This window comes from Alternaria infectoria (genome assembly GCF_024043175.1).
Source record: "Alternaria infectoria strain BMP 0036 chromosome Unknown scaffold_1, whole genome shotgun sequence".
NCBI classification, from domain to species: Eukaryota; Fungi; Ascomycota; class Dothideomycetes; order Pleosporales; family Pleosporaceae; genus Alternaria; species Alternaria infectoria.
The window spans coordinates 712,629-735,886 of record NW_026250690.1 but is presented as its reverse complement, the minus strand read 5'-3'; the positions used below and the strand labels follow the sequence as shown (position 1 = coordinate 735,886).

General features: G+C 52.4%; 7 protein-coding genes across 7 annotated transcripts; 4 read left to right on the top strand and 3 right to left on the bottom strand.

Annotated features, from left to right (window-relative positions):
* Positions 1–326: 326 nt before the first annotated feature.
* On the top strand, positions 327–5,183 carry J4E92_000280 (uncharacterized protein; the record flags this gene model as incomplete). The annotated part of the gene is made up of 1 exon (XM_051491699.1): positions 327–5,183. The coding sequence occupies one exon, from the start codon at positions 327–329 to the stop codon at positions 5,181–5,183; it is 4,857 nt and encodes a 1,618-aa protein (XP_051357211.1).
* A 298-nt stretch (positions 5,184–5,481) lies between these two features.
* Positions 5,482–7,007, top strand: J4E92_000279 (uncharacterized protein; the record flags this gene model as incomplete). The annotated part of the gene is made up of 2 exons (XM_051491698.1): positions 5,482–6,583; positions 6,652–7,007. 2 exons carry the CDS (start codon positions 5,482–5,484, stop codon positions 7,005–7,007), a joined length of 1,458 nt encoding a protein of 485 aa, XP_051357210.1.
* Positions 7,008–7,355: 348 nt separating this feature from the next.
* J4E92_000278 (uncharacterized protein) lies at positions 7,356–8,051 on the bottom strand (the record flags this gene model as incomplete). Its single annotated transcript, XM_051491697.1, has 1 exon — positions 7,356–8,051. One exon carries the CDS (start codon positions 8,049–8,051, stop codon positions 7,356–7,358), a length of 696 nt encoding a protein of 231 aa, XP_051357209.1.
* A 2,128-nt stretch (positions 8,052–10,179) lies between these two features.
* On the top strand, positions 10,180–11,180 carry J4E92_000277 (uncharacterized protein; the record flags this gene model as incomplete). Its single annotated transcript, XM_051491696.1, has 2 exons — positions 10,180–10,185; positions 10,215–11,180. 2 exons carry the CDS (start codon positions 10,180–10,182, stop codon positions 11,178–11,180), a joined length of 972 nt encoding a protein of 323 aa, XP_051357208.1.
* Positions 11,181–15,110: 3,930 nt separating this feature from the next.
* CEL1_2 (Esterase/lipase/thioesterase) lies at positions 15,111–16,591 on the bottom strand (the record flags this gene model as incomplete). The annotated part of the gene is made up of 5 exons (XM_051491695.1): positions 15,111–15,458; positions 15,511–15,853; positions 15,901–16,021; positions 16,071–16,206; positions 16,268–16,591. 5 exons carry the CDS (start codon positions 16,589–16,591, stop codon positions 15,111–15,113), a joined length of 1,272 nt encoding a protein of 423 aa, XP_051357207.1.
* A 2,337-nt stretch (positions 16,592–18,928) lies between these two features.
* On the top strand, positions 18,929–21,228 carry J4E92_000275 (uncharacterized protein; the record flags this gene model as incomplete). The annotated part of the gene is made up of 3 exons (XM_051491694.1): positions 18,929–19,438; positions 19,493–20,439; positions 20,490–21,228. 3 exons carry the CDS (start codon positions 18,929–18,931, stop codon positions 21,226–21,228), a joined length of 2,196 nt encoding a protein of 731 aa, XP_051357206.1.
* Positions 21,229–21,737: 509 nt separating this feature from the next.
* Positions 21,738–22,751, bottom strand: J4E92_000274 (uncharacterized protein; the record flags this gene model as incomplete). Its single annotated transcript, XM_051491693.1, has 1 exon — positions 21,738–22,751. One exon carries the CDS (start codon positions 22,749–22,751, stop codon positions 21,738–21,740), a length of 1,014 nt encoding a protein of 337 aa, XP_051357205.1.
* Between the last annotated feature and the right edge of the window lie 507 nt (positions 22,752–23,258).

Sequence of the window (23,258 nt, the reverse complement as noted above, 5' to 3'; positions counted from 1 at the left end):
GAGAAGTTGCGAGTGTGCGTTGCCTCCAGACGAAGTTCGGTCGCGGTCAGCGCGACAACACTAGCGCGGATTGGGTCTAGGCAAATCGCAGGGATGTCCCACCATCTTCCGCTACCCACAGTTGGTGCCGTCATCAAGCAGAGCCGCATATTTCGCGTAATCCGCAAGCCTCTGCCATGGTGACTGACGTGCGAGCGTGTGTTTCTTTTGTGTATTTGGATACGTAGCTGCAGCTGACTTTCACTTGTTTCATCGCCTCAAAGACAATCCCGCCTACCTCTCCCCGACCTCGACCCTGAGTGACGCAACCCTCACCCAACCCCGCCATGTCAAAGCGTGCAGCAAAGGCACAGGCGAGCAGCGCGCGGGCGGCCACGACCTCGTTCGGCGCGTTCGGCGGCGCATCAGCAGCCTTCAGCGCGAGCACGTCGCCCCTGTCCTACGTATCCGAGCCCCCAGACCTCTCCGCCATCTCGGACCCAAACGTCGTCGTCTACTTCCGCAATCTGTCCAAGAAAGACAGCACGACCAAGGCGAAGGCGCTGGAAGACATACAATCGTACATATCGTCGCTGCAAGAGCCAGTCGAAGAGGGCCTGCTCGAGGCATGGATCAAGATATACCCGCGAACCTCGATCGACAACGCGAAAGCCGTTCGCCAGAATGCCCACCTCGTCCACGGCCAATTCGCCGTATCCGCCGGCAAGCGCATAGCACGACACATGCCTAAGAGCGTGGCAGCTTGGCTATGTGGTCTGTATGACAGCGACCGATCCGTAGTCGACGCGACGCAGACCTCGCTCCGACAAGTCTTCAACACGCCCGAAAAGTTACAGAGCATTCGGAAGGTCTACCAACAGCCCATATTAGAATACTGTCGCGATGCAGTGGACAAGGAGAGTACGGCGACTCTGAGCGACGAGCGGATAGTCAGCAAAGACGACGCAGAAGCAAAGTATAGCCGCGTCATCTCTGCATGCATATCCTTACTGGGCAGCCTGTTGAACAACCTGCAGCCCGAGGAGCTCTCTAAATACCATGCCGACTACGAGACTTTGATTGGCGACAAGAAGTTGTGGCAATTTGCTTCATACAATGACGCTGGCATACGGCGCGCAGTGCACCGTCTTCTCAGGACATGCGTTGCGAAGGAGGATGCTGCTATCCAGGAGAATCTCGATACCCTGAGCAAAGCCTACTTAGCTGAGGGGCTGAACTCCGATCAGACCGGTTCTGTCGGCGATTACGTCGAGTCCCTGACCCTTCTCACTTCCAGACATCCCTCCGTGTGGACTACCGATTACAAAAGCAAGACTGGGGTGGACAGACGCCTACGGCAGTTCCTGAAGAAGGGTTCTCAACTAGGACCTCGTGATACCTGGGCCCGCATACCTGAGCTGTTGACAATCATACCACAAGAAGTCCTGCCACAATCCAGTACCGACTCAGCGGAGCTGCTGAACGCCCTGCACGGTGGCATTATCCGCAAGGACGAGCCAAAATACAATCACGAAGCGGGATTCAAAGCGTACCTGGAAGTGGCTGGGTATCTGGTTCAGCGACTCAGTGATGAGGAAAAGACCAAGCTCCTCCAGGAGATGGTGCTACCAACAATAACGCAGTACCTGCGACCGACGCTGGAGACATCGCATTGGGCTGTGCCTTCTAATGCTTCAGGTCTGCTCTCCACAGCATTAGGCATTCAAGGAATGGCCAGTGTGCTAGAAGAGCAATGGCCTACTTTCTCACAACAATTGATCGATGCTATCAAGACCCTGGCCCCCGAGCAGTCGAAAGACTACGAGAAGTCACAAACTAGCGTCATTCAGCACGCCACACGCTTCGCAAGTATACAAGACCAAGCGCTCACGATCGAGAATTTGACGAAGCTACAATCTATCTTTTCCCAAGCTTGCTCGTCAATAGTTGGGGAAGCTCTGGAAGTACTCAAGAACAGAAACGGAAAGCCATATGGCGCAGCGGGCACCATCGCGGTTTTGCCGAAACGAAATCCTAGCTTGATCTCATCTACCCAATCCGAACAAGATCTAGAGTCATTCATACAACAGGATCTCCCAGGTCTAGTGCTGTCTCCTTCGTCTTCATACCTGATCGACATACTATACACCAAGTCCGATCGCGCGTATTTCAAGGACGCATGGAGCGCGTCACTCAAGACTGTCCTAAAAGAGACAGATTCTCCAGCGAAGACTAAGGCGCTCGAAGCAATTCTTACCTCTTCCAGGATTCCGCCCTCCTTCGATCTTGCAACCTCGGACCCTGAGTTGCAGAAGTACATTACTGCGAACGTACGCGAAGCCGTAGAAGGTTCTACCGAATGGGATTCGTTCAACCGTATGCTTCAATCGCCAGCGAAGATACTTTCCCCGGAAACAACAGATGAGATCCTCGCTTACATGACGGAAACCCTCTCGATATCGCACCAGGCTCCGTACTCATTGCAGGGCCTACGTCAAATAGTCAAGTCAAACCCGCCGATGCTCCGAGAATTTGTCGCCAGTCCTCAAGGCTCCGGCCTTCTGCAAGGCCTACTTCTCGCCTCGGAGTCTCCAGATGATGAAGTGGCACAGGGCGCCAAGGCCGTCAATGCTTCCATTCAGACAATACTATCATCCGGATCTGATTCCAAGCAATCTATCTACAATCTCATTCAGCAAGGGCTGCGAGACGCGACGCCCACATCGGTCTCGGTCGAGACTCTGGTTGACTTGGCAAAGCAGTCTGTCAAAGCTGGTAGTGACTGGGATGAGACTGCTAAAGTGTTCCCAAGCATCGACGACTGGAATGCATCTCTAGAGCCATTCCTCAATGCTGTACCGAAATCATCTCTGGCTATCACAAATCCCCTTGGTGGCGCCGTATATCTTGTGAAGGATGGACAGATGCCCTCCACGATCAGAACCATGTCCCGAGACGCCGATGGCTACTCTCCTGCATACAGAATCACGCAATACGTGGCGAGGCTTTTCAAGAACCCCGACTATTTCACCATGGACAAGCTCCCTTCTGAACTTCGGGCTGCCTATCTCCGCAACATTGCGATCGCTGTACAACTTGCAGATGATAATCTTGGCCTCGCTGGCGCGAACGGTTTCTGGGCGCACTATAACTCAGACGTTGAAGCCGAGGCCATGACTTTCATCACGGATGCTCAAACTCTTGTGACACACGAACTAAAGAGCCTTGCTGCGACGTGGTCGAAGGATGACGTCGACGCTACGCTGTTGTCCTGGGCCAACACACTCTTGGGGAGCATAGACGCCAGCGCGACATCTCCAGCTTACTATCACGCACGAGTGTACGCTGTCATAATCGCTGATGCCATTGAGATCGCTGGTTGGAAGGATTCACAGACTGCTCAACTTCAGGAAACGCTCAAAACGACGCGAAGTTCAAAGAACGCCCTCCAGCTTCTTGCGTTGCTGAACGCCTTCAAGGAGCCACTGTCATATGCAAAGGCTTGTGAGCGCATGTGTAATGAGGTCATCGCCGATCTGACAGGTATCGATGCCCTGCAAAAGTCGCAAGAGGCACTACAGCAGCTTGTTCTATTGAACAGTGTTATGGGTCAAGAGGGGATTTTGGAAAGCATCGCCGGTCCTCGTCTTATGCGGTTTGTTCAGCATGTGGTACCGTGGCTGCAAGAAGACGCACTCTCGCGTCCTGTCAAGGCCGAACTGTGTCGCGCGTTGACAGTATTGCTTCCATTGGTCGGCGATATGTACGGCGAGCACTGGGCTGGCATCTTGGGTGCACTTGCCGGAATCTGGGCGACCACGAAAGAGCTGGAGTCAAACGAGTCCGGCATGGATAGCCCGATTCCTCTCGTGCACGCATCCCTAAAATTATACGCACAGCTCCGAACTTTGACGCAAGCCGAAGAGCCCAACGACGATCTTCTCGACGCTTGGAAAGAAAACGAGCAATCAGTTGCTGATGGGCTTATCAATATCTTGAAGCATTCGCAGCACTTTCCGGATGAGTTCCATCAACCACTCAAGATGGTTAATGATGTGCTGGCGCGCCAGATTTCCAAGGTGTCGCTCAAACATCTGGAGTCCACTGAAGAACTTTTCCCTCTTCTATACGTGGAGTCGCAACCTGTTCAACAAACTGCCTTCGACATCCTGCATAAGCAAATTCCCGCAGCTCAAGAGCAGATATCTATCGATGCGGCATTGGAGAAGACTACCGCGCGTTTACCCGAGGAGTTGCTATCTCTGATCATCGATGCGCCTACGGTCGCGGCGATTGCCGATGCCAACTTTGAACGCAGTGTGCCGTTGCCGTTGCGCGGTTATCTGTTGAGTTGGTTGCTGGTATTCGATCACCTGGAACATGCATCTTTCAAGGTCAAGAATGACTACGTCGAGCACATTAGAGAAGGTGAATACCTTCCAGGTTTGCTCGATTTCATGTTCGACTTCCTTGGCCACGCGCACAACAAGCCGGTCGACGTCTCCAAACTTGACATCACGACATACGAAGCAGATGTTGAGCCTCCGAAGCGCGATCTGCAGTGGCTACTTACACACCTGTACTTCTTGTGTCTGCGCGACGTCCCATCTCTGACAAAGACCTGGTTCAAGAGCTGCAAGTCGCGCGCCATAGTCGTTGCGCTCGAGCCTTGGACGGAGAAGTACGTGTCACCACCTGTGATTGTGGCCGCCCTCAACGCAGTCAACACATGGTCAGAGGAACAGGCCGCATCTGAGCCCGATTCAGCATTCGCGGTCAAGGTCGTTAACCGCGCACGCGAGATCACTGCATCCTACGTTGTCGACGAACAAACCATGGCGATGAGGATTTCTCTGCCTGCCGCATTCCCTCTCGCAAATGCCCACATCGAAGGCCTAAATCGCGTTGCTGTCAACGAGCAGAAATGGCAATCATGGCTGAGGACTTCGCTGGGAGCTATTACGATCTTCAACGGCAGCCTGATCGATGCGCTGACCACGTTCAAGAGGAATGTCGATGGGGCGCTCAAGGGCCAGATTGAATGTGCGATCTGCTATAGTATAGTTGGATCCGATCGCAAGTTGCCTGACAAGAAGTGTCACACTTGCAAGAACTTGTTCCACGGCGTTTGTCTGTTTAAGTGGTTCAAGAGTAGTGATGCCTCGAGCTGTCCACTCTGCAGAACTAGCTTCAACTATGCGTAGACTAGAGGGATCGATCACACGTGGTAGGCGACAACATCGTTCGCAAGAGGTAGATACTAAAAATATATCAGTTCTCTGAGTCTATTTCCATCATAAAAGGTGTTGGTGTTCCGGCGCATAGCTGGACCTCGGCTGTACCTGAATCTACCCCACATCAACGCTACAGTATACCGAGCTGAAGCTGACCAGTCGCCCAAGCTTACTCATGGCTTGCATCTGTAGACTAATTCATCTTTATCCATTCTTCTATACTGCATTTTAATAACTAGCCGTCATCTACAACCCAACCTCCACCACCATGGCGCCAGCCGCCCCCACCCTAGAGTTCAACTACGACATCTCCTGCCCCTTCGCCTACATAGCCTCAACACGCGTCCAATCCCTTGCCCAACGGACGCACGCAGATCTTATCTACAAACCTGTCCTGCTAGGCGCCATCTACCGCGCCACATCCGCCCCGCAAGGCGCCGGCGGCTCCGCCTCCGATGTCTTCAATTCCGCCAAAAAGGCCGTCACAGCACAGGGTATGCAACGCACACTCCGCAGATACGACATCCGATACAACCCTCCACCCCAGCACCCCCGCAAAACAGTCAATGCACTACGTTTGTTGTACTATGTGAAGGACCAGGAAAAGAGGAAGCTGCTTACGGATAGGTTATTCCAGGCCTACTGGGTAGACGGCCAAGATGTAAACTCTAACACAACGCTTTTACAGATCGCAAGAGAGTGTGGTGTGGAAGGGTTGGGAGAAGAGTGTTTCGCTGATGTGAACGCGAGGAAAGAGCTGGAAAAGAGCACTGAAGAAGCGATCCAGAGAGGTGCTTTTGGTGTTCCAGGCTTCTGGATCCCGGATGCGGTTTGGATGGGGGTTAGGGGCGAGGAGAAGAGAGGGAGGTTTTTTTGGGGACAGGATCGTATGCATTTTGTTGAGGCGACGTTGGTTGCGCTTTCTTCTTCCGAGAAGAGGAAGCAGTGGAGTAGCGTCCCTGGACTCAAAAGTCTGATGCCTCGATGCGTACCAAAGAATACTCCTCACGGTCATATCAAGCTGGAGTTTTGGTTCGATTTCAGCAGTCCATGGGCATTTCTGGGGTACACGCAATTGGAAAGACTGAAGAATAACTTTGGTCCAGGACTGGAGGTTGTTATGAAACCATTCCTGCTCGGTATTCTGTTTAGAGAGATCGGCGCGCCGAATTTACCAGGCTCGGCGGTTAGTCCTGCGAAGGCGAAGTGGTCGAGACAGGATCATGCGGATTGGACGGAGTATTGGAACGCTGTTAGTGCGCAGGACGGTGGTCGACAGGTCAAGTTCCACTGGGCGGATACGTTCCCTATCCGGACGCCCACTGTGTTGAGGGTTGCTATTGTAGAGCCGGAGACTACGAACTTGTTATGTAAGTCGCACTTTTGTTCTTTTGCAAAACGCCTGATACATGCCACGCAGCATGCTAATCAGACACAGTCGAAGCGTGCTGGTCCCACAACCAAAACATGTCCGACGACTCCGTACTCCGCGCTGTCCTTGACCAAGGTGGTTTCAATGGTGCTGACCTCATTGCACGCGCGAACGAGCCCGATGCCAAAGCCAAACTACGGACTTTGACTGCAGAGGCAAAAGACCTGGGTCTTTGCGGCGTACCTACGTATCGTGTGCTGAGACAGACGGATAGTGGGGAGTGGAAAGCAGTGGGCGGGTTGGTGTGGGGACAGGATGAGATCAATGTTGTGGAGGACCTGATTGCTGGGTGGAATCCTGAGAGCTCGAGTGAGGTCGCTGAGGTGACAAAGGGAGAGAAGGGCGCAAGTGCGAAGTTGTGAACGCGGCATATTGGCTGTCCCGGGGGAGTGGGGGTATCGCAGCATTGACAGCTTACTGGCCCGATACATGGCTCACGAGACATCAATGCATGCAGAGATATATTGTGGACAAGTTGGTGACGATCAAATTATCGTGGTGTTGTACCATGGTTCATAAGGGTACATACACATGTCATTAAACAAAAGCAAACCATTACGCCATGTCCATGCGCCTTTCCTGGGTATCAAAAGTGGAAGTGTATCTATCTTTCCGGGGTATTCGTTCGTTTCTCGTGTTGAGTTGTAGGGTATGCGCCGTAATATACGCGCAGAAGTATTCGCAATGTGGATGCGGAAGGATCGACAAGCTCACACCGACAAGTCAATGTCACCGTAGGCACGGCGCTTCCTCCTCTTGCTCGCAAGTTGGGGGCTCCAGATGCCACTGAAGAGGTCCTCGCATTCGTCTTCGTCCTGCGAATCGAACTCGATGTCACCTTCCTTCTCCAGTACCATGCCGTTGTCTTCCTCTTCTACGCTCTCGTCCCACTCCGCGCCTTTGACAACTCTCTTCGTCTCCAGTATGAATTTGCCAACCTTGTACTTCTGAGTCTCTTCAGCAGCATCGACGTACTTCCATCCTAACACGGTACCACAGCTGCGACAGCTAATATCGGAAACGGTATGCGCACCCGTGACGAGCTGACGAGCGTGGGCTTTGTGCGTCAAAGTGTTGGGTAGGTCGCCCGCCTTCCAGCCTGTCGCTGACATGTCACCACCAGCAAACGCGCTAGATGCCGATGGAGGTCCTACAAGATATGCGCGACCATGACGCCCAGTGAACCCTTTGCTTATTATGGCTGACGTGGGGATGAGGTCGGCAAGGCACTTCTGGCAGCGCAGGTGTGAGTTCGGTTGGGCCGTCAAGAAAGAGGTCGGCTGGGGTGGAGACGAGGACGGAGATGTGGAGGCGGTCGAGATGCTGATGGCAGAGCTTCGGCGGCGGCGGAAGGGAAGGCTGGGGAATAGGTAGAGAGGGAATGGTTGCGTTGGTGAGCTCGGCATGGTGTACTACAGAGGGTTGATCGGAATATTAGTGGTGGTATAGTGATGCGACTATCGCCTGGCGCTATGGAAAGAAAGATCCTTCGAGGTCTCCGGACGGCTAAACTATGAGGTCTCGCTTCCTGCTGCTTGGTGGAGATCGTGACGTGAGAATGGTGTAGTCGTGCCGCCTGATGAACGTCCGGCCGGTGTTGGCTCGGGTAGGGTATAAAAAGTAACTACGCGTTTCGCCAGTGAGCGGAGACGAGGCTCTTTATCCTTAGGCTCGAGAGAAGTAAGACGCTCCCGGGGGAGGCTGCCCGCCCTTTGAGGCGTGTCGACGCGAAGGAGCAGATGACGCGCCGAAGACGGATGCGGAAATGTCGCGATAAGCGATAAGGGCGCCACAGCCGAGGAGGCGGGGTGGCGGGGCAAGACAGATGTCGCACCTCAGGCTCTCGACATCGACGGGGGAGACAAACTGATGCGTTCAAACTCTTGGACGTAGTATTTAGCAGACAGTAAAATTGCTAACGAGGATATATAGAGTGACTATGGCGGTGAGTATCACGTTCTTGCGATCATCATCCGGCGAAGGGTGCAGCCAATACTTATGCGACACCAGATCATGCGACCCTCAAACCCGGGCGTGTCGTCACGAGATGCGCTGGCGTCCTCCGATTGTGCCCGGGCAGTACTTCCACCATATCTGGTCTATTTCATCCTTGCAGTATCCTGGCTATGATTTTCAGACACTGGTACCCTGTTTGACCGGCACTTGCCTCATCACCAGCAGACGCACTGTCGGTCCTGTCATGATGGCTGCATTCCATCGACGCCTTATGACCATCTATCGTATATCAACCAGCCCGCGTCAGGCTGCGATTTCATCGTTCCCATACGGTTTCGAGCTTTCGTACCAGGATGTCAACGACTATCGATTAACGTAAGACTCGGTACAGCTTCCCAGCTTCGTAGGCGCGAATGCCATGATCAACATGTTTCCTGGCCTGTACCTGGGCTTCGGCACTCTCTGAACAAAGTTGAAACCACCAGGCTACAAGGACCGAACGATCGCGAACTCAAAATGCAGCGTGTAGTCGGCGAAGACCACCTGCATGCGACCTAAAGCCACGTTATCGCCCCGTTGAGGAGCAGTACTCGATGCAAGACAGAATACCAAAACTGCTCATAGCGGCTGTCGAAATTGTTACGTTGACCTGTCCTTATTTCTGCGCTGGAGCTTGATGCGTTTTCTCCTTCTGCCCACACGTTGGGACGATGCGTCGGCTTGCCAATCTCGCGTTGGGCTGTCATACGAAGACGTGCACCTATCTTGATCAATACTCGTCTTATGAGAGTTACCCCAAAGTTTGCACAGTAGCCTAAGTTAATGGCAACACAACTTGGCAATGGGGTGTTATACCAGAGTGTTCACATGAAGTTTTGCATACCACAGAGGCTGCTTTGCTACATCAGCTCGATAACTATGTGGTTTCATCCCTCCACTCACAAGTGGGTATTTCTTTGACGGTTTCTTTCATGTTTCGACCATCTTACGGTGCATCAAACCACAAGTTTGCTATATCGCTGACTGCTCGATCAACAAACGGTACAGAATAGCAATCCACACCCTATACATCTGCCCCGTTCACGCGCTTCAGTCAATCTGTCGTGCTGGACCAACAGTCGACGAACACGATGGATCTCGCCGCGCAGAAAGACTTCGAAGAACACATCGGACTGTTGCGGCGTTCAGCATTGGCCATCAATCGGGTACTGTTCAAAGTTTTACAGCACGTTGGACTGCAACTTTTCGATCTTGACTCAGTGCACACAGCAGAAGCTCAACCGTTGCTTACGTTCGTGGTTAGTAAAGTCCCGAAGCCAAATGAACGAAAGCATGTACTGACTCTGTACACCCGTATACAGGCTAATTATGTCTCCTTAGACAATCTGGATCGAGGAGTAGCGTCTGATTTGTCATCTGAAGTGAGAACGGAGATCGTTTCTCTCTCCGACGCTTGGCCAGTATCAAAATTGGAAAGAACCAGAGACTACTATCAAGCCTATACTGCAGACGCAGCACTGTTCGCTCGAACATTAGCGTATCGCGCCGAAGGTCAGCCCTTTTTCAGGCTCATTGACAATGTTCGTTTCAGTCTAGACCTAGACACATTCAAGGAGTCTATCGCAAATCCCTACCTCGCGGCTCGAATGCTATGGATAAAGCAACGTCAAGATGAAGGCCAAAAGCTGTATCCAACCGAAGGCCATTCCTATAAGCTTATATTGGAGTATGAAACTTTACACAAGGGCCTGAGCGGTCGAATACAAAAAGAGTACCTCGATGAAAAATACATTCGAAGCTATACGTCTTTGGAGTGGGACCGTTTCATCAGTATGGTTTCATACTTGACCTGCTGTCGGTACAAGCAAGCAGAGTTCATCGGTGAGTTAGATGCGGTGCTTGATGAGCGAAGCGTTGCTCTCAGCGAAACTTCTTCTTATGACGGGAACGACAACGAGGCCACAGAAGGCGAAAACAATCTTGGTGCTGACGAAGACAACGACGATATGGAGTACACCGTACCATCCGGCTCCCAAGATAACGACTCCGACTCCGACACGAGGAGGGAGGTCTCACCCAGTAAACGACCACCAATCTACCCAGCGGTATCGGACTTCACCACGCCGTGTACCCAAGAAGCAATGGCAGCGGATGATCCGGCCGATCGCCGCTGCTATGCCTGTTATTACGACTACGGGGTGTCCTTCTCGCATTCGAACAGAATTGAGCCAGCTGTCCGTACTCCCTGCGGCCACACGCACGGTACCATCTGTCTTGAGGATCATCTGAAGACAGGCAAAGCCACTTGTCCCGTATGTCGTGAGAGACTGTTCGGGTTTGACCAGCGCCTTGATTTCCATGAAAGCGGCATGTATGTTCGTCTGGTGCAGGCTATAGATGGCATCGCCAAGCTAGATCCGGCTATCGATCGCTATCTGTTGGAGGGTCAGAAAGAGACACATGACTTCGACTTTGCGAAACTTCTCGGAGACCTCTTCAAGCTTTGTGCACGCATTATTACCTGTCGGTCTGAACTGCGGAAAGCGATTCCTGTTGAGATCTCAATCGTAAAGGTTTAATTTGGCTTACAGGAAGACGCTGAGTCGTAACGAGTTGTACGTAAGATGAGGAACGTTCTGGAGGATGCATGGTCAATAAGTAATGGAAGTGATCTCCATAGAGGTTGTTAGAGCATCTACATGTAGTTTGCAGACAACCACGGCTCGCCTTGCCTACCCGATCCTTCCCCCTCTATGCTTGTTGTCGCCAGAGTGTTGAGCGGGCTTCCATCACAGCAATACGCTCGTTCATCGCCGTGACTCTGGCTTGCGCTTCTGTAAGCGCATTTGGCTCGATTGGATCCTCCGCCGCTTTAAGCCCCCTCTCCGTCGATCCCACAATAAAGTTCAAGACGCCCCTTGTATCAGTCTGTACATCGAGAGCCAATTTCCGCGTGCACCACATGAGTCCTTCTAAGAAGTCGCCGATGAGCAAGCCCGATCGTCTCAGTGTACCTGTGGAACTGTGATGAGGCGAGTGACCGACTGCCGCCGAAAGTCGGAGACCAGAAGGTTGAATGCCGATGTCATGTTTCAACCCAGATGTTGTACATATCGAATCCACGTCTTCCACCTGTTCTGCGAGGTCCATAGCAGTTTGGAACACCTGGTATTTGGGCTCGATGTCTGTGGAGTAAGGCAAATTTGGACCTATGAGCCGTATGTCAATCGTCGAGTTGTATCCGTCGATGCATAGAAATGGGGTGTGTTTCAGGAATCGAAGCATCGGGTGCAAATTATCCCACCGGAAGCTGAAGTGGAACGTATGACATTTACCACAATGGACGCCACCCATTTCAGTTATTGCTCGCGGAGCGGCACTATGACGGGAGATCGAGCGATTGGGGCCATGAGGTGTCCAGTGGTGACAAAGTATAATCATGTTAAACGCGGTTTTGTAGTGATCAAGTTGCCTGAGCCAACCACTTTGATTGTCGAAGGTCTTGCCATCTGCCGTACCGGATCCCACTAACAAATCTAGGCGCCACTCAAGATCGTGACCGATTTTGATGAACATTTCTCTGAATGTCTGCCCTCCGCGGGACTTCTCTGCGGCGAGCGCTTCGTCTAAAGGCTTGAAGTGCGGATTATCTCCAGACTTCACCGGTGTGGCGCGCTTGTAAAGGGCTGGCTGCAGCTCGCTTAAGTCTCGAACACAGTCGCACCATTGCCTGCAGACCTGCTTCACATGCAGTAGATCGAGTATGCTGAGATGCATGAAGATTGCAGCGAGAAATTCAGTTGTCGTCGCGACTTGCTGCGCAGCCGAGCGCGACTCGATGTTGGGGTAATCCATGGTGATGAGGGGGTCGGTGAAGAAGGAACCAGGGCAGCAATTGAGGCAAGGGACGGTTTATACGAAGCGGGCAAACGCGTTACACAGTAGTGACATGATCGCGTGGTACAAAGGCTTGGGGACTTCTTGTATTACGCGTCGAGTAAACAGCTGGCGCTTAGTCAGATATAAGATGGAGCTGTTTCGACTTACTACACTCACGAGAGGGTATAGACCACAAGATAATTGCCATCAAGCTTTGGCTAGGTCACGAATCGATCATGGGCAGGCCAAGTGAAGGCTGAAGTGTGCATCTCTCTGCCTCATGCTCAGCCAACACTTTAAACGACATGTCACAAGCGTCTGACATACTATCGCAGGACACCAGGATGATTATGATGAACGCATGCAGTAGCAAGAGCTGATTGCGATAGTGTATGGGATGTCGAGAAGTAGTTGCGGCGGTCGCTCAGGTCAGACCTCGGGAACCGGAATCCGTCCCCATTGAGCTAATCCAAATTGCGCTAGTGCCAGGTACAGGAGGCAGCTACGTCACCACTGCCGCCCAAGCAGCCTCATGCAACACCACCTCGGCATTTGTGGCCCATCTTCGCATGCGACTACCACGAGCAGCAATCGCACTGATCCTCCTCTAGGTCGTCGCATGGGCACGGAAACCAACAACGTGTCACACCTTCCACACGATCTTCAAGCATCTTCGGTAGATGCTGCAGGCACTCCTGGCTAACAGTGGGGGAGAAGAGGCTAGGGCGAAGAGTACGCTGATTTGCCAGCAATGATAGCGACGAATTGGGGCCAAATCAGTAAAGATGTGGAGAAAAGAATACAGGCTGGGCACGCACGAACATAACAAGAGAGGGCATGGAAGTATTTGTATTCGGTCATGCGAAAACAGATTGCGTTTACTCCATACGAAGCAGACGCTCGTGTTTGCCGTTGTGACGCTGATGTCGATATCTCAGTGAAAACGAACTTGGTTGGGCCATGCGACACCAGACTCTGGTATACCGAAACGAACGCTCGAGATTAAAGAAAGAAGATCATGATCCATGACGCGAGAGTTCCTGCTTCTAGATACAGGATCAGTCGCTGCGATCTCTGGGCGCATCTGTTACCTCAACCACGAGCTGCTTGATCTTCATCCAAATAACCTTCCTGCAAGCAGGATAACTCCTCCTGTGCCTCATCGTACAGCCGGGCGATATAGGCCTTGTCCTCCTCCGATGTTTCAGCATAAATTCCACCGGTGACATAGGCCTCGTTGACAGTCAGCACCTTAGCGCGACCGCGCGTAAAGGTCATGTCACAAAATCGCAGAAGAGCGCGTAGCACTTGCCCCAACTTGATGCCATCTTGATCGCGAACAATCATATTCCCCAGATCCACGGGGTCTGAACCTTCCTCGCAAGTCAGAATGAGCCTCGTGCACACGGGCGCCATGAAATAATGTTGAAGAATACCGCGATGCTTTGCGGTTTCGTAAGCGTTGCTTACAGCCCTGGCAAACAACGCTAGAATATACAATTTTTTGCGACCACACATGCGACCCTGGTTTTCGTCCAATGCAGGCCCCATCCGGTAGTCTGCACGCCCGAGATTCACAAGAGCGAAACGAAACAGCAGTTCCGAACCATAGCCGTGACCGCATATTTCGTGGTTGTGTAGGAAGCGGAGAGCTGGATGTAAGCCCGAGGCAGCGTATGGAGGGTGGATACGCTGGCAACTGTTGCACTTGAGCGCTTGTTGCTGAGGTGTCTGCTCGAGGATAGTATCAATGGAAAACGTATAGTTGGGTTTCTCGAACGAATACCACAGACTTTGCCATTGCTGCTCTCGCACCGCGGCAGCGGTCACCTCATCTTCGCCTGCCTCAATTGCGTCATACACATCCCATTCCATGCGACGACTCGCCTCTAGAGCCCATTCCACCTCCTGGTAGCTTAGCGTGATGGGATACGTGGACATAATCTGTGGCAAATCAGGGTAATGTGGGTCTTCGTCATTTGGGATTGGCGTGGGAAGCTGCCACAACTGGCGTTGGATGCTGGGTGTGCCGTCGACTATGGTCGTCAAGGCCTTCGAAGTTGCCCGAACATGAATTAGATCGCGAACATCCGGCAAACGGTTCAGGATATTCTCCGCAAGCTCTGGTATGGCCAACGCCGTTTGCGCAATTGATTGTTGTGGTGTTTCTTCGAGCTGTAGGTCCATGGCCATGGTGAAATCTGCGGTTGTGATGTGCTGTAAAGGGGCTTCGGGAGGGTTGGACAATGACTTGGAAGTTCTTCCTCCGCTCCAGTGATGTTTTGACATGGTGAGGAGGAATGGGAGTTAGGGGTATTCTCCCTATGAGCTAACAGCAGCCTATCGTGCCCCAACCAGTACTTCACTGTGCATACACACTCCCAAAGGTGAAAGCGCTAGAGTCAAGTGTGCGCATTCTTGAACAAATGTTTAGTCCCTACAGTGTATTAAGAACTGTACAGCGTTGATTGTTTCGTATCTCTGATCATAATAAAGCGAATGACATGATCGGACAGATTTATGTACAAGCGACAGCCTGACCGTACAAGCGACAACTGGTTAGGCTGCGTAGAGCTGGAACCAGAAGAAATAAAAAGAACCCCCGATATTGATCAAGTTTCCTGAGAGACTCAAGCAGGCTGCGCGAAAGTGCTGCCGATGGGCCCGAACTTGATGTTCGAGAAGATGACTTGTGCATTCGGGTTAGCAGACTCTACATCGGCTGGCACGCCGCTGTTGACGTCGCACTCGCCGCGGGCGACACCAGGCTGCTCCGGATCCTTATCAGTAGGGTAGCTGCTGTCAAGCCAAAGCATATTGGCGTAGTGGTCGTCCCAGAGACTCATGACGAGTACCATGCCCAGGTTCATACCCCTACCCATGGACTCCATGCCGCCGAACTCGTTGAAGGGGTAAACCTCCTCCTGGAAGACTTCCTTCTGCGTGTTGCACCATTCTTGAGTGATCGAGTTGCCTGTCTGCGCGATCGTCAGAGTGGAGGTCATTAGGCTTGGTGATGTGAGCACATACCATGCCAGGGACTGTGGGCTCCGGGTTGGCGATGACTTTGCCGTTCTGCACATAGAAGCGCTTGATCTCGCTGAGCGATCCTCCAGATCCCAAGAACTGTGTGACAACTGTCACCTTCTTTGATGTGTCTACACCAGACTTGCCCTTGCCATAGAAGTCCCTCGCGCCGACACGGTATGGGTTGAAGTCGCAACCATTCGCATCGCAAGAGCCGGCATAGCGATCGAGCGAGTATGTTCCACCACATGTATCGTCCGTGCAGACTGAGTAGCCTTCAGGCTGACAAGAGTGTGGGGTCACAGCCGTGGAGACTGAGTTTGCCTCCCAGATGTCCATCTCGGTGCTGAGTTGCGTCAGAATGGGCCAGGCCGAGCAGTCTAGCGTACTCACCAGCATGCACCATTCCTGCCAATACCCGCATTGGGGTCAGATTCGGATGCTTGCCAACCTTCTGCGTTGGCCTTGCCATCGATGTACTTCAGGTCTCGAGCACATTGAGCGTCACAGTAACCTGGGATGTCTCAGTTCATGCTCTATGAATAGTGAATCCTTTCACTTACCAGTCCCGTACTTTGCACCGGGTGCACCGTGGCCCTTCTGGGGCATAGAAACGAAGTACAATGCTCCATTGAGACCGCATGGCAACTGCGAGTTGTCGACGTCGAAGGTGAATTCGTTTCCGATAAGGTTGAACATCTAAATAGCAAACAGCAATGATCAGCGTCTTTGTCATACCTAGATCTGGTGCCCTGCCTACCTCATAGTTGTTTGCATCCTTCATGAGGTACGTGCGAGAACCTATATTGGTGGAGTATTGGTTCTTGGTAACGAATTTGAGAGTAAGAGCATTGCCAGAGGTCGTAATACCGTAGGTACCGCGGTAGTCTGAGCCTTCGATAGCACAGTTCTTGGTACATGCGGCGTTCGTCGCACACGCCGTGGTGTTCCACTCGTTTCCGTCGAAGCAATTGGTGTAGCCTCCAACGGAATGAAGCCAGCGCCAATTAGCATCAATGACAATCTCTCCGTTGACGTTGGTGCAGCTGTTGCCACCGCTGCCTGTGCAGCGCTGCCAGGTCATCTTTGGGTGAGTTTCGGACTGCTCCGTTCCAATGACCCAGGCGGATGCGCGGGAGGCGCAAACACCCAGAAACACTGCAAGGTTCGAAGTCGACAACATGATGAAAGGGAAGACTGTGAGCTGAATGAAGGATGTGGGATGTCACACAGTTACTGGAGTACATGATGCTGCCAACTTATAGGATTATTTCACGGCTTCGATACTGGCCTTGCTTGTATGCAAAGTACACGATGCATATTGCCCAGTCTCCCGAAGCCCGACAATGAGCTCATGCAATATGAGGAACTGATCATGCGATAATCTCTGACGGATTGATGGACATCTGGTCCGCCTTGGGGGCTGAGGACTCATTGATGGACGCGATCAGGCTGTCACTTCGTCGCACAGCTAAGCTCCCAAAATGGTATCCCAGTCATATGCATCTCGGCGTAGTGCGCTTCGTATGGATATTTCAGCGTTGCCAAGTGATTATACTTCGGTATATGAGGTCAAGAGCCGTGGCGCTAAAGGTACAGTGCGGGGTTAGCTTGCGAGCAACGAATTAAAGGTAGTGGTTCAATCCATCGCGAATGTACCGATAGCTAAGCATTCTTGGTGCCTTTCCTCGGACAATTTGTATTCTTGGATCTCGCAAGGGCAATTTAAGGATGCACAGATGGCCAGGGTGTATCGTGCATGCTGCAACGCGTAGAAGGCGGGGTCGCGAATGGAGAGTAATCAACTCAATCACCGCGTCGATACAATTGGTGGGGCTGTATGACTACTCGTTGGCATCAAGACCACGGGGTCCTTTGTTAGCTGAGATGCTCAGGTGTGTGGCAAGCCTGAGAGAAGTTTCTCTCGCCGTGTGGACATGCAATTCGGAGCCACCAGAGTGCCGCGTCGTCACAGGAGGAAGGGTATAGAGTGCCGAGGGCTTGGGTTCGAATGCTCCATATGGATTTCAGACGAGTTATCGATCACTGTGTCATGTGTTTCGTCCCTTCAAGTCTGCCATGTTCCATCTGCCAGCTACAATTCAGTACGCGTGCCATGAAGGCTCACTGAATTGAGCAGTCTTCCGCGACTTGATCAAGTGTCGGTGTTGCCAGGTATGTCCATCCAAGGTAATCATCGTGACCGAAGGGTATATTCGTAGCGAAAGTCGTGCGACCGGTTCCGAGCATAGACGCAGCATGCTACAGTATGTCCCTGGTGGAGTACGTTGTTCAACCCATCTGGCGAGGGCAGTTGAAGCCCGAGCACGTCTACATCTCCTGCGACTCGAGCTCTGGTGTGTTTGAAGCAAGTGTTCATCTTGTAAGCATCGCGCTTGATCGTGGAGAGATGATAGGGGGAATACTGCCGAGATGGCTTATCGTGCGGACGGGTGCGGCGCGTCAGAAGAGCGGGAGACCTGGGATGAACGTGAGTAGGTAGCCGGGAAATTGTATAGGTACTCGCGATTGTTCTGCCAGCAGGCATGTTTTCGGATGAATCGCTGCGCGATGTCGTCGGGGTCGTGCTACTATCCTGTCGCGTCTGTTGGTGCCACGGGTGAGGATCTGCGCCTTGGCACCGCGCGCGTCATCGTTCTCACAATATTCTTTCAATCTCGCAGTGATACACCAAGAATGACATTTATTCGCGCACAGCAAACATTCCAGAAACGTGATTTTCCAGCTCTGCATGTAAAACAACACCTGCGGAACGCGCCCGGAGATGCCGACGGGATATGAGTAGAAGACCAGGTACTGGAAGCTGCCCAAGTATCAACCCATCAACTTCTAATCTACATCTACATCCGTGTCATATTCCACCCGCAGGACAAGGACCAATTCTTATCATGATCAAGCTAAAGCGCGATCAGGCTCATCGCCTTTCGTGTGGCAGACAATCTCCAATGGTTGCAACTTGGTAGACATACCATCACCCTCTGCTCGAGCCTGGCATGTCACCACGATTCTTCAAGTGCATGTTCACACCTCAAAACCATGCCAGGTCTCCATCCTTCTCCGTTCTCCTCATGTTGATCCCGGCCTCGAATCTTGCCCGGCCGTCTCACGTTTCAATAGCACACATCGTTATTGGCCGCTCAGCCATCCCGACCTAACCCAAAGCAGCAGGCACACCATGCATCGCGCCCCTAACGACAATGTCGCGTAGTTTTGTGGATTTTTCCTCGAAGCATCGGAGCCCCGAGGGGCTTGAATGACATAGACTGCATATGAACATGGATCAGCGGGAAGTCTAGGTTCAGCCCATTACTTGGAGACATGTTGGGATATAAGACGGCCTCGACGACCATGTTCATGGAGTCAGGCCGCTTTTACTGATCTCGACAACGCCCGCCACAAGATGAGAACGTTCGCGCGATGCCTCGTATGGGCGAGTGTGATCACACAGTTCGTCGCAGCCCAGAACGCCAACGTCACACTCGTCGCAGCCGCTACTGGATTCGAGGGCGACAATACCAACTTCGTCTACGGAAAATCGCCTTTACTGGTTATCAATGATGGAAGTGCTGCCGACGGTGGCTTCCGGACATTCTCTGTCTCCAATTCCTCAAGCTTTGCAGAGAAGTCGCATCAACAAACTGGTCGCTCGAAGATTGCTGTTGCCGTTCACGACATCGACGGAAGGGATCTGATTGTCAACATCCCAGCTCCTGATTCTTTGATCAGGGTCTTCGACGCTCAGAATGGGGAGACGATCGAAAGTAACAACAAGAAGCAGCTGGGCGACTGGAGTACTGCGTGCGTGTGGCGTAGTGGGAAGAGCGGAGAGAGTTACATCTTCCTCTTCGGAAAGAAGATGGTTGTGCAGTTCTTGATTCGGGGCAACAAAAGCCGGGTTGAGATCCTGGAGGTTCTGTTGTCTCTTGATCGTGGCTAAAGGCAGTAATACTGACAAAGGTCATAGGTTCAAACTTTTCCCGTTGCTATCGAAGGCGAAACTTGCGCCGTGTTCGCGAATGGCGAGATTTTCTTTTCGGCCGAAGATCGACCATTGTACTCTTTCCAAGCGTCCGAGTCTGTCCAGACACCCGAGATCGAGACTGTTACTGAGGACATCGAAGTTGCAGGACTTGCTACTTACCACAGCGCGTCCGCCGACTATCTGTTCGTAGCCCACGACGAAGTCATCGATGTGTACGACTCCGACATCAAGCAGAAGGGAAGCATTTCTTTGGGCGGTATCTCTGATCTCTCTATCGAGGGTTCGCTCGCCATCCTCCAATCTGCAGTTCCTGGGTACCCATTAGGCGCGTTCGCTTTCGCATTTGAGGGAGAAAATGACACCGGAGTAGCTGTAGGTTCTCTGGACGGCGCGCTTACAGCCCTGGGCATTAAGCCAAACACCCGGTACAGTCCTAAGCGCAAGGCTTGCAAGCACTGCGAAAGCTCCATCACCAAGAAGTGCTCCAACAACGGCTTCGTGTCAGGCAAGGACTGTTCCTGCTTTGCCGGCTTTACTGGTCGCGACTGCTCCAAGATCACCTGCGAAAACGATTGTTCTGGACACGGCAAGTGTACCGGCCCAAATGTCTGCAAGTGCAAAGATGGGTGGACTGGCCCAGACTGCTCGTTCGTCGCGGTCACCGCAAAGTTCGAGACTGATGCAAACGGTGGAGACGGCGATGACCCTGCGATTTGGATCCACCCCACTCGACCAGATCAGAGCAAGATCATTACCACAACAAAGTCTGACGAGGGTGAAGGCTTTGGTGTCTTCGATCTGCAGGGAAATCTCCTTCAGCACCTGACGGCTGAGGAGCCAAACAACGTCGATGTCATCTACAACTTCACTCTCGGTTCCCGGAAGGTCGATCTCGCATTTGCGGCATGCCGCGGTGACAACACCATGTGGTGAGTACCATCGCATGACTTCTTAGAAAATCTGCTAAAGCATCGCCAAGCCTGGTCGCAGTAAACAGCACAGGCTACCTCAGCACCATTTCTGGTGGTAAACAATCGCTACCGAAAGACTACGAACCATACGGCTCCTGCAACTACCGCTCTCCGACAACCGGAAAAGAGTACCTCTTCGTCAACAACAAAGAAGCGCAATACCTACAGTACGAACTCACCGCAACCACGAACGGTACCTTACACACCACGCTCGTCCGTGAATTTCAAGGCGGCTCAGGCGGCCAAGTGGAAGGCTGCGTCGCGGACGAAGGCGCCGGTTACCTCTTCATCGGCGAAGAACCACTCGGTATCTGGCGCTACGAAGCCGAACCCACTGGCTCGAACACCGGTGTTCAAATCGCACAAGTAGGCGACGCAAGCGGTCTCCACGCCGATGTCGAGGGCATCACGCTTGTGCCAGCCAAGTCAGGTCCGGGCGGCTACATCATCGTTTCGTCGCAAGGCATCTCTGCATATCTGATCTACGAGCGCGCGCCCCCGCACAAGTACGTGGAGACATTCACTATCGTTGACAATAAGGCGAAGGGTATCGACCACGTTAGTAACACAGATGGGTGTGCTGCTGTGGGCAATGCGCTGAACAAGGACTTTCCGAGCGGGCTCTTCGTCACGCATGACGATGCTAATGAGCTGGCTGAAGGCGGTACTGCGAACGAGGCGAGCTTTAAGTTAGTTAGTCTGGCGGATATCCTGGGCAAGGAAAGGGTGGCAAAGTTAGGATATTAGAGGTAGTTCTACAAGAGACCATTAAAACAGAGACGACGTTGTCATCATCCAGCGATTGGTGTAAGATCTGCCGCAGCTCATATGAAAACAAAACCAAACGGGTCTGTAGACTACATTACAATGGAAACATACAACGAAGTTGGCCTATCGTCAACGTAGGCTCCAATGCCTAGTACCGCTCTCTCTCAGCTTGACGCTCCGCCAATCCCAGCCCTATGTTCCTCGTACCGCCGCCTCAGTTCAGCCTGATCGTCCCTCCGCTGCAGCATCTCCATCCAGTCTGCCCGGCGCGGGCGATCTTCATGAGTGGCTAACAGGGCAGCTTCTTCGAAGTTCTCGATGGGCATCTCTTCTACGCATGTGTCGTTAGTAAAGGTGACTCGAGGGAGCTGCCTAGTGGCAGAATTCGTGTTGCAGCATACACGTCATTGGACGTTGAGAAGTAGATACTTCTTAGGTCAATATATCATGGCCTAAGATGGGTTCATAGGAGGAAGCGAAATAGTGTTTCACTTACCGGGATAAGACCTGTTCCAATGCTGGTGATGCGGCATTGAGTACTTCCAAGGGTCGAAATGCAAGTTTGGCCAGAAATCTGTAGCGGGGCTACGCAGCCTAGTTACACTGTCGGACTTGTCCCCATACTCCCACGTGGTGTTTTCGCCATACAGCTCTGCGATGATGGTGATATTGTCGTGTCCGCATGTTTTCGCGTAGCTGCGTAGTTGTGCTAGTTCCGTGTCGCGAATCGCATGGGCCATATCGTCGTCCATTGTGCATCCGTATCTGACCGATACACCGGCCTGGCCAGTCGGGATGTAATACCGTATCTGCCATTCAGTCATGGTGTCTTTCGCCATGAGATCGACGAGATCGCGCATCGCAGCGATAGGGACGCAAGGGTGTTCTGGTGAGATCCTGGGCCAGAGTGAGAGTAGATGGTCGAGGTGGACCGTCGCACGTCGCTTTCCCAGCTCGTGTTCGAGGTAGAGATTCCAAGAGTGCGGAGTATAGTTCTTGATGGCTTGGTGGAGAGTGTCGAGCAAGGCGACTATGTTCCATTGTTCTCCGTTTGCATCATTAAGACGGAAGTCGTCGCTGCCGTCCCACCGGCGGTCTATCGAGACACGCAGAATGTCGATGTGCAAGTGGAAATGCACTTCCATGAAGTCGGTCAGTGATGCTGCAATGGTGTCGGTTGTCTCTTTGCTCAGGCCGTAGTCTTCACTCAGCTCGGTTCCGTAGTCGTACTGCATACCGGCCATCACTGGAACGTAAGCGACCTGCTTTTCGACGAGGTAGCTTCGCGCTTCCTTGTATATCTGAGAACATGTCTGTAGTAGAGCAATGTACGGGTCGGGTTTGTTGAGATAGTACGGGTTCAAGGGTACGCGCTGGTATTGCTTGTCGAGCGCAAGGTGGTAGATCTGGTTTCGTAGTTCGCCGGAGAGATCAAAGAATGTCTTGCGACCTGGCACGAGCGCTTTCGCGTCTTTGGTGACGATATCTAAGCGGCTTGTCATGATGAAGTGACGACTGGTCGCGGCTGATTTTTTTCGCGATTCCCGAGGTCTGCAGTCGTGACCGCGTACTGGCGTGGGGTTCGTGTGGGATCGCGTGTCAATTGCGGGGCAACCCCAGGACAAGCGATATGCCGACCATCAAGTTTGAAGACATATTCTATCGCAAACCATTCTTTCAAAACACTGTAGTGTCATTCCTATGCGGCATCTCATCATCGTATGTCGTTTGACGAAATTCGCAGGACGAGCATTGAAAGATTTGGCGCACATGAATCTCGCACGTGACTTCGACATTCATCCACTGGTCTCATAGTGTAGCGCAGTATCCACTAACAGGCAGAGACTCTCATACTCTATCGCTGAGACATCCCATGCGCTTATTGAGTCTCGACCGCTGCCAAAGGTTTGACGTCACCACACCACTCCAGACTGTCGCAAGTCCCCTTCACCTCGCCTTTACCTCGTCCCGCACGTCCCTATACCGCCGGCAGAACCACGGGTACCGGC